The 16,254-nt window shown below is 44.8% G+C and overlaps 1 protein-coding gene across 1 annotated transcript in view; it reads right to left on the bottom strand.

The window, feature by feature from the left end:
- Positions 1-16,254, bottom strand: part of DMC1 (DNA meiotic recombinase 1) — a 703,667-nt gene that overhangs the window by 188,872 nt on the left and 498,541 nt on the right. The window contains exons 10-11 of the mRNA XM_085600074.1: positions 7,300-7,414; positions 6,986-7,046 (exon numbers count right to left, since the gene is read on the bottom strand). Coding sequence (XP_085456200.1) covers positions 6,986-7,046; positions 7,300-7,414 — 176 coding nt within the window. The remainder of the gene's footprint in view (positions 1-6,985; positions 7,047-7,299; positions 7,415-16,254) is intronic.

The following is a 16,254-nucleotide window of genomic DNA, read 5'->3' as shown; positions in this document are numbered from 1 at the left end:
CAGAATCCTCCACATCTAAAAGATGACTGGGAGGTAGTGGTGAAATTTTTGGTATCCTAAATTCCATCTGTGTAGGTTGCAGGAACAGAGTTGAAGGACCTGCAGACAAAATTGGAATTTTTATCGATGATGCCGTCGTTGACGGTAACGTTTTCGTCGTCGGCGGAGATGTTGTCGACATCGATATAGTCGTAGACGGTGGGATTTCCATGGACGGTGGGATTGCCGTTGAAGATGCAGCTGTCGTTGACGATGGAGGGGTCGTCGAAGATGGAGGGGTCGTCGAAGATGGAGGGACCGTCGACGTTGGAGGGGCCGTCGACGATCGAGGGGGTCATCGACGATGGAGTTGTCGTTAGGGTATTTGCCGACGACGACGAGTTCGTCGACGGTCTCGTCGACTCAGAGATCTTCATCTGTGGTGCCTTTGTCGATGGTGTCGTGGTCGACGATAGAAGCAGCGTTGACGGTATGGAACTCTTGATACTCGGCGTAGACGACGATTGAGTCATTGTGGTCGTCGTTGAAGAAGTAATAGGCGTCGACGGTGAACTTGACGCCTATGATGATTTGTGGCTGACTTTTCTTCTAGAATGGCTTGAAGTTTCCAGTTTTCCTTTGGATGACCCTTTTTGTAAAAGGAGGCTGATAGGCTATTGAATACATGGTTACCTCCATGATAGCCTATGGAATTTACTATTTACTACTTTGTTATATGTACTGTGGGACTCCCACTTTGACAACGGGGAATGATTCAGGCATGTGAATCTATGAAAGATACCCCAATACTGGATAAGTTCACTTTGTACCCCCCCTCCCCAACCCACTCCTGAAAGAAGGGCTAGGGGTTGTGAACTAAAAAATAGAAGTCATAGAAATCAGTTTGAACATGCTGAATGTGAAGCTTTGTTCTGCATCATGCCAATGTGGCGTATATATGAAATGTGAAGAAAACTGATTTTCTGCCTGTGAGCGATGTTCGATATGTGTTTATATTAAAACAAATCAGTGGCAATTTTCCTTCACAAGCAATCTCAACAAGTTAGCATAATGTAAAGCCTTTTCTTTGAAGTAGGCTTTTTTAGGGAAAAGGGTATGCGAGGAAAAGGTTGACACCTTTGCAAAGGTAGTTCTAAAGAGACATTTTTGTGTGCAGAGTAGGGGCAGGTGAAAAACAATTGGCTGCAGGAATATGTTTAAATACAGTGCAGAAACCATATTAACAGTACATTTTGAAAGCTATTTTCTAAACAAAAAAATTAAAAAGTGTTGCAAGGCTGCAAATGATTTTTGGTGAATTGCGTAGTGGGAGGATGCTTACAGAGCAGCTGGGTTTAGCGCAGTAGTAACTCTGGTGTTATCCAGTATTGCAACGGCTTAGAGGGAGCCTGGGACGGACCCATGACTTGGTGTGTCCCTTCATGGCAGTAGTGGGAGCCATGTTTTATTCTGGGGTGGGTCAGGTCTTGGCCCCGCAGCTGCGAGTGAGGCCAGGCCTTACCTGAAGAGACAAGCCAAGCCCAGGGGTCCCCGCATCATTCCATGCTCAACCTTGAGGGCAGGATGTTGGGGGAGTTGTTGGGCTCCCCTTTGATGCAGTGGTGCCTTGGGTCGGGTGTTGCAGGAAGAGGAGAAATGGTCGAGTACCGTCTGGGCCCACTGGGGGCGGGTTGTGCAGACTTTATTGGTCCCTAAGCTACAGATCCATTGTGGTAATGTCCCGGGGCCCAGACCATATTTGATGTATAAGCGGTGGGGCATATGGTGAGTTGGTGGTCTCAGGGTTGTAGTGTGCATCAGGCCCTCCTGGAATGGCAGTTGAGTTTAGGTGCAGCAGCCTGAGGCTAGAGGTTTTGACGCAAGTGTGTGCACTGATGGCCGCACACTGCGAGAAGCTAAACCCCCCCAACCAGGGCAGCTCATTCTGATTGGCTACAAATGTAGCCTATGGGCGTGGAGCACAGGCCTTCTATGGGGAAAATAAGGGGTGTGATGAGCCTTGGGGGCAACAATGGTCAGGTCATTTGGTTAGCATTACTGGTTAATAATTATATAATTGAAATATAAATGTAAGTAAATAAAGGCATTAAGAACAGGGTATTTTGTCGAGCGGTCGATAAAAGTTGAACCAGTGAGCAAAGACGAATATGACAAGCAGGGGCGGTCGTGTTACACTTCTACTCTGAAAATTACCAGTTCCAGCCGTAAGGCCACATGGTCAGGTCAACTGGTGGGCCAATTATATGTCAGACCAGAGGCTTCATATTATGAAGTCTCCTCTTCTCTTTTTATTCTCAGCAGCAAAGCGGAGAGGAGTTGGCCTAACGGCTAGGGCGCTCATTCTACTCTGAAAATTACCAGTTCCAGCCATAAGGACACATGGTCAGGTCAACTGGTGGGCCAATTCTATGTCAGACCAGAAGCTTCATATTATGAAGTCTCCTCTTCTCTTTTTATTCTCAGCAGCAAAGCGGAGAGGAGTTGGCCTAACGGCTGGGGCGCTCATTCTACTCTGAAAATTACCAGTTCCAGCCATACGGCCACATGGTCAGGTCAACTGGTGGGCCAATTCTATGTCAGACCAGAGGCTTCATATTATGAAGTCTCCTCTTCTCTTTTTATTCTCAGCAGCAAAGCGGAGAGGAATTGGCCTAACGGCTAGGGCGCTCGACCTCGGACCTGGGGAACTGAGTTCGAGACTCGGTAATGACGCTGAACATCCTGTGATTCTGGGCAAATCACTTAATCTCCCCGTGCCTAACAAAAAATGAATGTGTGTCCTCATGTAACGTAACTGGTGCTATGTAAAGCGCTCTGATACCTGATTGGATTCGGGTCAAGTTCGCGCTATATAAGACTCTGCAAAAAAAAAAAACACAAAAAAAGATACAACATATATAAAAACAAATGATTATATGAAATAAAAAACTACAATACCAAGGAGTACGAAGAAATTCCAAAAGAGCACAACTGTACAACCAATTAACACTAAGTAGTCTATATAAATCATCATGTTCAATAGAAATCATCCTCTTTGTTGCTCGGCAGCCATGTTAAATACAAGTTATCAAATGTTTACTGATTGCGATTAAATTTACCTTTTTCTTTTCAGGTTAAAGAGTATTTGGTTCGTGCAGACATTTGTCGGCAATACCGCACTCTTTTCTTACATTGTTTGTGCCCCTCTTTTTTGGTTATTCACACTTTCTTAATGGCCGCTTGCAATGTCACCATTTTGAGAAGTATTTCTCCACAGGCGTGCAATCACAAGAGACCATTGATACCTTAGAAGCTTCCCTCCTACAGTGGGCAAGGTTCGGATTCCTGGCCAAGCACATTTAGAAGTTCGTTTTCTTCGGCCTTTTAACTGAAGCTTCCTGCCTGCTTTGATGATTAGGTTTCACCTGCTCAGCGCTTGTGCTGTGCTTGTGAAATCTAATGTAACATTAAAAAAATTCTTAAAAGGGGCTTACAGCCCGCCCCTGCTTACCATTTATTTTGCTGCTTGTCACTCTTTTTTCCTTGCTTTTTACTGGTTCTGGCATGTTATTTCCTGCCAGTTTCTGGTGGGTTCTATTTCTTTCCGTGTGTTTATCTTTACTGTGAAGCCTGGACCAAGTACTCCTTCCTTTTAAGTTTTCATCCACCTTATTGGAGCCACTATTTTTTTAGATGATTCAAATTTAAGTGATGGTTATCACGACAATATTGATACTGATGCATCCCATGATGACAATGACAGGTCTGGAAGACCAACTCTAAAGAAAAGAAAGTGAAGATGCAAGAGAAGGCCCTTCTAATATTCAAGCCCCTACTCCTCTTGCAGTTGATACATTTAATCCTTAAGACATTTTACATCCTAGGTCTTAAGAATGGCCTTCTCCTACAGCAGCTGCATATATTGAAAGCAGATTAAGGAAACCGTTTACTAAAGAAGTCAGGAATAGACTTCGGTCTTAATGCCCTAGACCAACCTTATCTAACCATTTAACTAATACAACGTATATTGATCCAAAATTGTTTGTATGTCTACACAAATACATTAAAGACCCTAAAAGGAAATTATAGATCCTGGATAGCCTTGTAGCATAAACTAATAGACCTGTCCGGCCCTTTTATAGCGAAAGATCAAGGTGGTATAGTTGACCTTGAGATTTTCGCAGGTTGGGCAATGCTAATTGCCCTCTTTCAGATAACACCGGAGGTTCATACTATTGGCCCTAAACTTTGTGGTTTAGCTACAAACGAAGCAGGTTCTTCACCAGAGGGTTTTCTTATTGGGGATCCTTTTGTAAAATAAGTAACTAAGGGGCATATGTATCAAATTCTCTATTTGCGATTCTCAAATAGCGATTTTTTGAGAATCGCTATTTGGGAATCGCAAACTAGATGTAAGTAAAAATTCGCAAATTGTTAGCGATTCCCTGGCATTCCTTAATTGCGATTAGCAAATTGCGAATCGCAGTGAAGGAATACCTTCCCATTCATTCCTATGGACCAGGAGGGCCATAGGAATGAATGGGAAGACATTCTCAATTAGCGATTCGCAATTAGAGAATCGCAAATTGAGAATAATTTCAATGGTGCAAGGGTATCATAAGGATACCTTGATGCACCCCTGAAATGAGCATGTGTGCGCATGTGGCGCACATACATGCCCTAAAGGCATGTATGTGCGCCACATGGCACTTTAAAAATGCCAAAAAGTGCATCTTTCAAAGAAATCGCAAATTACCACCAACTTGAAGTTGGTGGTAATTTGCGATTTCTTAAGGAGAAATCGCACAACTTGGGTGCTTGTTACATCGCATTTAAGAAATCGCAATTTGCAATTCCTTAAATGCAATCGCAAAATAGAGAATCGCAAATTTGCGATTCTCTAATTTGCGATGCCCTTTTGAGATGATACATCCCAAAGGGCCTTTTCCCGTTCGCAAACGGACCGATTCTGAGAATCGGCCGTTTGCGAACGGGAAAAGGGCTTGATACATATGCCCCTAGGTTTGTTAGTAGTTTCACACCCCTTGATAACTGCCGATCAGTCTGAAAGAAAGATTTTCAGCTCAACCTTTCCACCAGGTCTGGTAGAGGCAAGCGCTGCTACAGCCCCGTACAGTGGATTTCCATGCCAGCGCCTTGACCAAGGTGTCTCAATCTGAGCTTTTTCTCACTGAAATGTGCGTCAGCGTATTTTCTTGTCCTTGCTTTATGTCTGTCAGTAATTCTATGCTGAAGAAGTCTATATATGTATAGGATGTATATTGAATGATATTAATGTAGATCACTCTGCAACATATACCAACAGACGAACAGGTGTATGTAATGTTAGTTTGGAGTCTAAATAATGTGTTTAATGTGTGGATTGGATGTTTCTTATGAATGATTGTGCATGAGTGGTTTTCTGCATGAGTCTGGTGTTTCGATGATAGGGAGCACGAAATCACATTATAAAAATAAATATGTATTCAAAAAAACATAATAATTTTTTCCAGCGGTCTGTCTCATGAGAGTGACTATTGTTTGAGTTATACATTATATAAGAATGTTAGAAGGCTGCTTCTCGTGCTTGATATTGGTACAACAACACTTAGTCATCACAGCTACCTCACCTTCTCAGTACCAGCTACTCCAACTTCCCGATATTCTAACTGCCCTACCTTGTTATTGCCCATCCCTTCTCCCTGCTCCTCTGTGAGCTTTGTGGTCTTCTTCACTACTTGTTTGCGAAGGCCAGAGTCAGGGATACCGTGCACGTTGGCTTGCCTCCCTCTAGGGTGGCATGCTACTGCGAAAGAGGCACAATACCCCACCCCACATTCTTCCCTACCTCACCATGACCTGGTGCCACTCCACGGGCCGGCCTAAGCTCCAGGCCTACCACACTCATAATTCTCTCCTTACCTCTGCCCAGGGTCAGCAGGAGCACCCACACCTGGCCCTCCATCTCTTTATGCTAACGTGGTCTGTACCACGACTTCGCTGGAACTGATGCAGGTATTTGGGTATACAATTAATGCTGTATTGTGGAGGCGATCCCGGGAGCCCCACAGTAAAGGCAAACATCTTAACAATTGCAAATTCCACCCCAAATGCTTTATTTATTATTGCCATAATTTGTTGACAATTTTTTAAGTTAGTGTGTTATAAAGATTTATAACTATCCCTAAGTCTACTCTTTAACTTCTAAGAGCCTGGTGCAGGGTGGGGGGGGGGGGGGGGCATAAACAAGACACCCTGGTAGAGCCTCTGACAAGTTTGGAGCAGTCTCAAAACGGACCCATTGCAATGATTTAGCTTTGGCTTGTTCATTGTCCATTTTCCCTTCTCTGCTGGTCCAAGGGATATCTACTTAGGGGCGGTTGTGGAAATAAAAACTTTGATTTGTGTCAAAAGGGAGGGGGGCCTGGCCTAAGGTTTACAATTGTGTGATAGCATAAGCATGTGCTCCTGCACTGACAGCAGAAAAAAAATTAAATACACCTTTGCTGCAGAGCATTCTGTGAGTGTACAAGGTCAACTGACATTAGAAAAGTTAAATAAGAAAAGTCTTTTCTATAAACACTTGCGATTCCCAATATTTTCCTAGCTTTATGCATCATGGTGAATCCTTTGATGGAAAAAAAACAGCACATTGTAACACAAACAGAACCTCGGTTCACTGAAAGCACAGAAGCATTTAATGGTGTCCACCTACTTGTGATATGACTAAGAGCTAAGATCCTGAGCTAAGAAGACTGCAACTTCAAATGTATTGAGTAAGCTTCCAATACATCCGGGAGAAAACCCTGTGCTATACTACAGCCACCGCAAGTTCTAACTCCAAGCTGGTGGAGCTTGAACTGTACCTCTGCCTGGATGCTGCCCTTACAACAGAGTGAGAGTTGCAGAGCCCTCCTTGGATGGACGGTCTTGTTTTCTTTCTTTTAGTCTAAACTCTAATAGGCAAAGTTTGTGGCTTGAAAAATAAGTTAATGAAGGTATTTACCTCATTGCTGCGCCTGGATCAGCCGTCATCTGGTTTGTCACAAACACAGCCACGTTGTACTCTACAAAATGAGGAAAGGCATTTTTCATTAGTTACAGTAAAGATCCACTTGCTTGCAATTCTCTATTGCTTCTTTTTTGGCATTTGTCGCACTTCAGCCCCAAAAATCGATCTTTCCATTCCTAACGGGGGCCAGCAATTTCTTCCATTCTTACCCTTAAGGTCAGAACACTGCAGTAACCTCACCCTACTCCCCTTCGCCCTTTCTCAGGGGTTGTAATGAGAGGAACTTCCACACTGTCCCCATCACCTGCCTTCAGAGATCTTCTGCAGGCGTGCCAACATCTGTGCTAGCTTCTGCTGTCTCTCAGCCAGTTCCCCTCGGCCGCTGAAATCCACGCGGAAGAGGGCCATGATGGAATCAATTACCTGAAGCCAAAGATAGCCCCAAAGGGAAAAAGAGTCATAAGTGAATGAAATGGAAACAGATCCCAATTCGGCCACAGTTACAGCTGTGAAATTAAAGCATGCCGCTTATACAAAACAGGGAAAGTAACTCACTACCAAAACACCAGTATTTTTTTTTCCATCAGTCCTTCAGTTGTACATTGGGGCGGGGCCATCCGTCAATGTGATGGCAACAGCGCGGGTACTCTATCAGTTTAAGAGTGCTTAGAAGCTAGGCTCTGCAGTTTGAGAGTGGGCCACCCCTCTGCTCCTGTCTGCCTTCAAATGGCTCGTGTCACCTCAGTTCTGTTTTTCTCTAACTGGAAGTAGGGTCTGTTTTATAGGCAGGATGGAATACAGGAGTAAGTTGAGGGCCATTTTGCTGAAGGCTCCGTAGGAATAGGAGTCACTAGATTTAGTAACATCTACTTATCCCGAAGGGCCATTCCCTTTGGAGCTACATTTATGAAGATTCCAGCGCGTTGAATTTGATAGGAAGAAAAAATAAAACATCCTGATTCAACCATTTTGAAAATGTTTTATTTTTTAGCCGCACCTTGCATCAGGCCTTTCGCCAGCATCCCAATGATAGTGTTTGTAGAAAGAAAGAGAAGCCCCGGTAACAGCTTTGCATATCACATCAACTGGAACTTATCTAAAGAAGGAGGCAGCTTTTTCATTGCAGGAATGTAAAAGCCCTTCGGTGGCTAAATGCCTTTATGGGAATGTCCTTCTAAAATAAACCTAACAATTTAACAAGCAACGTAGCTATTTGTTGTCGCTTTGTTACAATACTAAGCTCCAAAACAACTGATAGGGAAAAATCTGAAAAACCTTGGACCCAACCATTTGAAAATGGAGATCTCCTTGAAATACATGATTCTGCAGAGCCTGCTCTTGAAGTAGGATTTGGGAAACAACAGAGAGGCAAACGTAACAATGTAAAATGTTACAATGTAATTCAAAACAGAAGGACAGGTCCTTGATTATGGTGTCCTTCATGAAAACAGTGAGGCTCCGTGGATGACAGAGTCAGCAGTTCACAGATCTCTAGGCTCAGGTGATAGCAGATAAGACCCTAATTACGAGTTGGTCACTATCGCATGCGTTAATTATCAGAGTCTCACTCTGCAGAATTCCACAGAGTTGTCTAAAAACTCCGTCAGAGTTTGGTACATCGCACTGATTTTTAGCACAGGAAGCTTGTCCCGCATTGTAAAATCAGTGCGAACAGCACCATGCGGCACTCCAGAGGGTGCTGCTTCTTTCTGCCGCTTGAGTAGAATTTCTACTTGAGTGGCACCTTTCTCAATGGGAGCGATAGCAACCTGCTATGACTGCCCGCATTGAGAAATCTCGCCTGGAGGCGGTCTAGTGCTCAATTTTCTTGCTCACCAATTTAACTTTTGCGGGCCATGTGCAAGAAAAAACTCGTGGCGGTTGGCAGAGTTTTTCCGAAACTTCTCGCAGAGCGCAGTGGCCAAAACTCTGCGAACTCCGCCAGAGAAGCGGAGTTTACTGCCCACCCCTAATAATGATCACATCCAATAGAAACAGACACGAGGAGTTCGGTATTTAACTGGTGTGATAATGATAGCCTATCATGGGTTTTTGGGGGAATACCGTGGATTTTGGTGCTTACTGCACCAACATCAACAGGGTTCCGTAAATAATAGTAATTTTCCCCTCTGATAAAATATAGGCAGGTTTGACCTGATGTAATTGATCACTAAACTCATAATTTTGATATCTGCTGTAACACAAGTTGTCATGTCCGCTTTATTTTATTTATTTATTTTTGATTTTCAAAACCTTTATTGAGAAGGAAAAACACAATAAGGCATGTTACAGTTCATCACTTCATCAATGATCATAGATATACTTGCACCTTTAAATAAAGTTGAAACTACAGAGCAATTGGTAATGTTAACATGACACAATACATATTAATTGGAGCTATGATAGTTTCATTATGGAAGGGGAACAAGAAGTCGAGCCCGGGGTGTGATCTGGGTCCGTGGAGTCAATGCAGGCGAATGGAGCGTCAGTGGTGGGGGAGTCAGTTGCAGTTTCGTCAGGGGTGGCCCGCATTTGGAGGTAGGAAATGAGTGGGCCCCATATGTCAGGAGGTCTACTAGTCGCAGGCATCAAATCCCAGAATTCGCCAAGGTGCACCTGACAGTGGGCAGCATCATCCAACCAACGTTTGGCTTGGGGTGCCGGCTTACGGCCCCAGTGAATGGCCACCCCGCGTTTGGCAAGCACCAGGAGCATCGCAATCAATTTACGATTAGCATCTGACATGTGCTTGACATAACCCAAGAGGCACAGCAGGGGATCAGGGGCGACGCACTCAAGTGTAATTTCACTAATGGCGGTGCACACCTCCAACCAGAACGAGGAGACCCTGGGGCACAGCCAGGCTAGGTGCACGAAACCTGCACAGGGTGCCGAGCAGCGCATACATCTGTCATTGTCCCTCAAGCCCATCTTTTTGAGTGATGCAGGGGTACGGTAGAGTCTATGTAGGTATTTAAAATGAACAAGCAGTTGGCAATAGTTTGGGGAAATGCGTTTAGTTTGATTGCAACAATATTGCCAGTGTTCAGGGAAGAGGTCTCTTTCAAAGACTGCACCCAATGCATTACAGGCGCGTTCTTTGTTGGTGAGGGAAGCAGCTAGTGCAAGAGCATAGAGTTTTGTGACCAATTTCTGTGGAGAGTTAGAGGAGTGAACAAACTCGAGCATGGCATTGGGCTGGGAAGCAAGTGGAAAAGAGGGGTTGTCACTTCTGCATGTTGCCCTAATCTGATAGTAGAGTAGCTTGTCAAGTGGAGCAGCATTTTCTGGAAGTGTGAAGCAGTTATTGTCGGGATAAATGTTGGCAATGGTGTGGATGACCAGGTCAGCTGCACGGCGGGCCATACCCGCTGTCTGCAGTGGTGGAAAAGACGGATTGCTGGCGAGTCACATGGATTGTGCATAGAGAGTGCCGGTGCCGCTATAGGGTAGCCTATAGTTGACTGGGGTCAACATGTTTAGTGTCTTCACTGCTCCGAAATAGAGCGACACTTCTTCAGGACCGGAGTAGACCCGCTGGTTCTAAGGCGAGCTCGCACCCACACTAGGTGGGCCCGTTCCAGTGGTCGGGTCGTCTTTCCTTCACCTATGAGGCCTCCTGTCCTACTTTCCTGAGGTGGAGCCTCTCTACAAGAACCCTGAATTAGGGACTTGAGCTTATTTGGGGTAGATCCCATTCCTTAACTGACCGACAGAGGTCACTACATATATAGATCTACCTCCGGTCCTGAAGAAGTGTCGCTCTATCTCGGAGCAGTGAAGACACGAAACATGTTGACCCCAGTCAACTATAGGCTACCCTAATACCTTGACTCATTACAGTAGCCCCACTGGTTTAGCCCCGACACTTCAATAAAAGAATTAACAGGGCCTATTTTAATCACTTTTTCACATATATTAGGAGTCATTGAATTCCTCCACTCACACACACCCTTCACATACGGCGTTCTCAGATCAGAAGATCTCCGATAAAGATGCCACCAGGCCCGTTAGACATTGCAGCGCCGGTCCGACGAGGAGCGCCCAATGATGAAGCATGACACCCTAACAGGTGTGTGAGGGCATTAAGATCTGAAATACAGATATCCCCTTTCTCCCGGGCACGGCATTGGGCTGGGAAGCAAGTAGAAAAGAGGGGTTGTCACTTCTGCATGTTGCCCTAATCTGATAGTAGAGTAGCTTGTCAAGTGGAGCAGCATTTTCTGGAAGTGTGAAGAAGTTATTGTCGGGATAAATGTTGGCAATGGTGTGGATGACCAGGTCAGCTGCACGGCGGGTCATACCCGCTGTCTGCAGTGGTGGAAAAGACGGATTGCTGGCGAGTCACATGGATGGTGCATAGAGAGTGCCGGCGCCGGTGTATTTACGCAACCCATCTCAGGCCCAGCGCAAACATTCAACCGCATCGACCTAACCATGGGGAACTTTGTGGGGCAAAAATAGTGCTGTCTGCAGTGGCCAAGGGGAGGTGAGGTCCACCTCAACTGCCACATGAGGCTGGAAATGTGTGGGGTGAATCCAGAAGTGGAGAAAACTGGCTTGAGCGCCCAGCAAGTAGAGCTTAAAATCAGGGGCCCCCGTACCGACCCGAGCCAAGGGAAGTGTTCAAATGTCGTAGGCGATTCTGGGCTTACGACTGGCCCAAATCAATGTATGTCCGCTTTATTTGACATGGCTGTACTACAATGAGGGTCTTCCCCTTTTGATATTCAAGATTTTAAGGAAGCTATAGATTACCACAGAGGGGTCCTCGGTGGAGCCTTTGGACGGTTTTTAAATTGGAGGTGGGTGTATAAGTGTTGTAATCTCCTTTTCCCGTACCTTGGTACAGCCCCGCACCCCTGTCCCAGTTCCCCAGTGGACTCTTCCTTGAGAGTCTGCCTAAGAATGTTGAAGTCCACTGTTCATATAATCAAAGGGGGGATGACAGAGCTGGTTATTTTAAGAGGTCCTGTTCCTATGCTCCTAAGAGTGTACTTAGTTCATCAAAAGGAAACAGTTCCTCTCTAGAGGCCGAGGTGATAAGTATCACTGACTGCCTGCAATTTTTGTGGTCTCAGTGGGGGAGAAAGGGGAGATCTGTATTTCAGATCTTAATGCCCTCACACACCTGTTAGGCCCTGTTAATTCTTTTATTGAAGTTTCGGGGCTGGGACTAGGTAAAACCAGTGGGGCTACTGTAATGAGTCAAGGTATTAGGGTAGCCTATAGTTGACTGGGGTCAACATGTTTCGTGTCTTCACTGCTCCGAGATAGACCGACACTTCTTCAGGACCGGAGGTAGATTTATATATGTAGTGACCTCTGTCGGTCAGTTAAGGAATGGGATCTACCCCAAATAAGCTCAAGTCCCAAGATTCAGTCAGCAATTACATTGCTGCCTTAAGGGGCCTGAGCCTTTGGGAACCTAACTGATTCACTTATAAGGGACCAGCTGGTACACTGCATGAACAATTTGCGCATACAGGAAAAATTATTAGCCAAAAATCCAACCCCGAAGGGAGGCAGTTGCCATTGCCCAATCAGTTGAGCACACGGCCAAGTGCGTCAGAGAAATGAAATCTCCTACGGAACTGGTTGCCAACGTAAAGGAGTATGTAGAGGAGACCGACGTTTGTAAAGTCAAAGGGAAGGAAAGCAAACGGAATAAATCGCACCTTAATGAGAGGAAACTCAGATGTTAGAGATGGAGCAGCAGCAATCATCTAGCCAACAATGTTCAATGCCCAGCTAAAAGTGTGACATGCAAGAATTGCAATCGAAGGGGGCATTTTGCAAGAGTATGTAGAGAAAGTGACCCCAACAACAGAGAGGGGGGGAAAGGAAGGTAGTACTGTAAAAGAGGTTAGTTATGTCTCTCCGAGTGAAAGGAAATTTGTCTTCCAGGTAAAAGACACAGGGGGAAGTATAAATATCAGTTATCCAAAATGTGAGGTTATGCTAAATAAGAAAGTTATCACTATATATGCCGACTCTTATTCACAATTTACTTTGTTGAGCCACGCAGATTTTGTAAACATGAATGTAGATGGCAATGTGTTTTTAGAAAAGCCGGATATTTCACCCACAGGTTATACTAAACAATCCGTACCACTCATGGGAACGAAAAAGATGCACATTGAGTTTAAAGGAAGGAATACGGAGGAAAAGGTGTATATTGTAGAAACTGGGTTTAATTTATTGGGATGGCAACATCAGAAAGAGTTGGGTATAATCCTTGATCCCAATAACCAAGAACAAGTGCTTGTGCTGGATCCTATCCAAACCAGAGCCAGTATATGTGAGGAGTTCCCAAGTTGTTTTCTGAAAATCTAGGGCTTCTCCATGATTTCCAGTATAAGATTAAGATCAGATCTAATGCTAGATCCACGGTGCACAAGCTTCAACCGGTACCTCATTTAATGAAGGAACCATTAGAGAAGGAGTTGAATTGATTGTGCAATATGGGCGTCGTCCAACCAATTGATACATCGGAATGGTTGGCCCCCATCGTGATTGCATCTAAGGCCAGTGGGGACGGCATTCGTTTATGCGTGGACTTGTGCAGTGTAAATGAAAGCATCTGGATTGAAAGACACCCACTTCCCAACATAAACAAAACACTCAGTACCATGGGACCAGCAAAGTACTTTAGCATCATTGACCTCTCCATGGCCTACCACCAGGTAGATCTCCACCATGACTCTAGACCACTCACAGCCTTTATCACCCCCACAGAGAGCGTACATGTTCCAAAGAATGCCATTTGGTCTGACATCAGCTGCGGCGGTCTTCCAAAAGATGATGCACCAAATTTTAAGAGACGTGGGCAACACCATGTGTTTCAATGACAACATCCTGGTGTATGGAAGGACCGCCGAAGCCCATGAACAAACCCTCAGGGATGTCTTCAGAAGGCTGATGGATGCTGGATTGACAGTACAGAAGTCCAAGTGCCAGATCAGAGTGATGTATGTGGAATACCTGGGGCACTCCATTTCAGAAAAAGGTTTTAGACCAAAAAACAACTTGTTGAATGCTGTGAGAGAGGCCCCATATCCCAAGAGCACGGACGAGTTGAAATAATTTCTGGGGTTACTAGAGTATATAGCCAAATACATTAAAAACTTCTCAGAGAAGAGTGAACAATTACGTGCACTTTTAAAGAAAAACAAGGAGTTTGAATGGCAAGAGGAACAGAGGTGCACTGTGGACGCGTTAGAAGAGGAAATTGTCAGTTCTTTGGCATTGGGTACTTTTGACCCCAGGAAAAAGACTATTCTTACTACTGACACCTCAAACAAAGGCCTGGGAGCGACTCTGTCTCAGAAAGAAGGCAAGGAGGAAAAAATAATTGCCTTTGCCTCCCGCTGCCTTACCAAAGCGGAGAGCAATTATTCAGTAGTTGAGAAGGAGGCCCTAGCGTGCAACTGGGCAGTGAAACACTAAGTTTTTCCTTCCAGGGGTGAATTTTACTATCTGCACTGACCACAAGCCACTAACTTTCATGTTCACGGTTAAAGGCATGGAACATGGCACACCCCGCATTTGCAAATGGATATTGGCATTTCTGCTTCTGGGTTGAGTATGTTCCGGGTGGTGAAAACAAAATTGCAGACTTTTTGTACCGATCCCCATTACAACGTGAACCATGTGAAGAAGTGCTAGACAGTCCCATTCTAGCCATTACTGATCCTGCATTAACAGAAGAAGAATGGGTTAAAAGCATGGAAGAGGATAAGGGGCTGTGTAAATTCAAAAAGATGGTGGTAGAAGGGTGGCCCAGCAAACGCAGTGAGGTAGCCGAGGAGATCAGAGACTTTTGGGAGGTCAGATTCGAATTGAGCACCATAGTAGGGAAAGTTTTTTGCAAGAATACATTTATACCGCCAGAAGGGTTGAGAAGGAGAATTGTAGAATTAGCTCATGAAGGACACCTGTGGTGGAGTATGACAAAAAAGAGTTAGAGTAAACTTCTGGTTCGCAGGGTGGACTCTCTGGTAGAACAAATGGTAAAGGACTGTTACAGTTGTGCCAGAAGTGACAAGTCATGGTCTACCCACAAGGTTCCGTTAACCCCTGTAGAGGTTCCTCTCAAACTGTGGAAAAACTGGCCATGGACATAATTGGGCCAATTGACAATTTAGGGATGCACAGAAGGTTCATGTTGGTGTTGGTTGATTACACCTCACACTGGGTCACGTACAAATTTGTCCATGGCTTTAACACAAATGCTGTCCTAGACTTCCTCAATGACGTATTCTCAAGGGAGTGAATTCCATCTACCCAGGTCACCGACAATGGGGTACAGTTTATATCCCAACAGATGAAGGAGTTTCTTGTAAATCTCAATATCAAACGCGGAAGAACTGCACTATATTGCACCAAGGCAAACAGCCTAGTTGAAAGGGCCAACAGACTAATAAAAAAACACATACAACTAGCCGCAGCTAATGGTCATGAGGTAGAGTCATCCCTGCTGGACCTACCACACTTCACCCAACATCATCTCAGGGGTGTCACTGTTTATCGCTCTCAGAGGAAGAGAACCCTGTACAAAGATTAACCCCATGTGGTTGAGCGGTGGTAGGGTGGTTCAGTCCAATCCCAAGGAGGCTAGAAAGAAATGAGAACTACACCAAGGCAAGTACAAGGAGTGGTACCATGATAAGAATGGGGTGAAAGATCCCAAGTGGAGGGAAGGAGATTGGTTACAAGTCAAAAGGAGTGTTAAAGACAACCAGAGCAAAAGCAAATATTACCCTCCTTGTCGTGTATCCAAGGGCTACAAAAATGTGGTACTACTCGAGAATGGGCAGGTGTGGAGTTGTGACAGGATTGTCAAATGTAGTTATATTTAACCCTGTAATGTTGGGGAGGTGTGTTGTAATCTCCTTCTCCAGTACCTTGGTACAGCCCCCCACCCCTGTCCCAGTTCCCCAGTGGACTGTCCCTTGAGAGTCTGCCTTAGAATGTTGAAGTCCACTGTTTGTCATTCGGAGAGTGGATGGCTAATAAAGAGTTCTTAAATTCTTACCTTGTCTTCTCATCATTACTTTTCGACAATAAGCCTATAATATGAAATGGTTCACATGAGAATCACAGTGAGAGGAGAAGTGTGAATGGGAGGCTCATGGAATGAGGCCCAAGGGGCCTTTCTTATAGAATGAAATAAAAGAAACACAGAGCATGGAACAGCATGAATGGATGATTGATGGAGTAGAGACTGAGGTGTTTCATCTACTCGCAGGTAGCCTAACATA

Source organism: Triturus cristatus, chromosome 4_2 (genome assembly GCF_964204655.1).
Source record: "Triturus cristatus chromosome 4_2, aTriCri1.1, whole genome shotgun sequence".
NCBI classification, from domain to species: Eukaryota; Metazoa; Chordata; class Amphibia; order Caudata; family Salamandridae; genus Triturus; species Triturus cristatus.
This window is presented reverse-complemented; position numbering and strand designations above follow the sequence as displayed.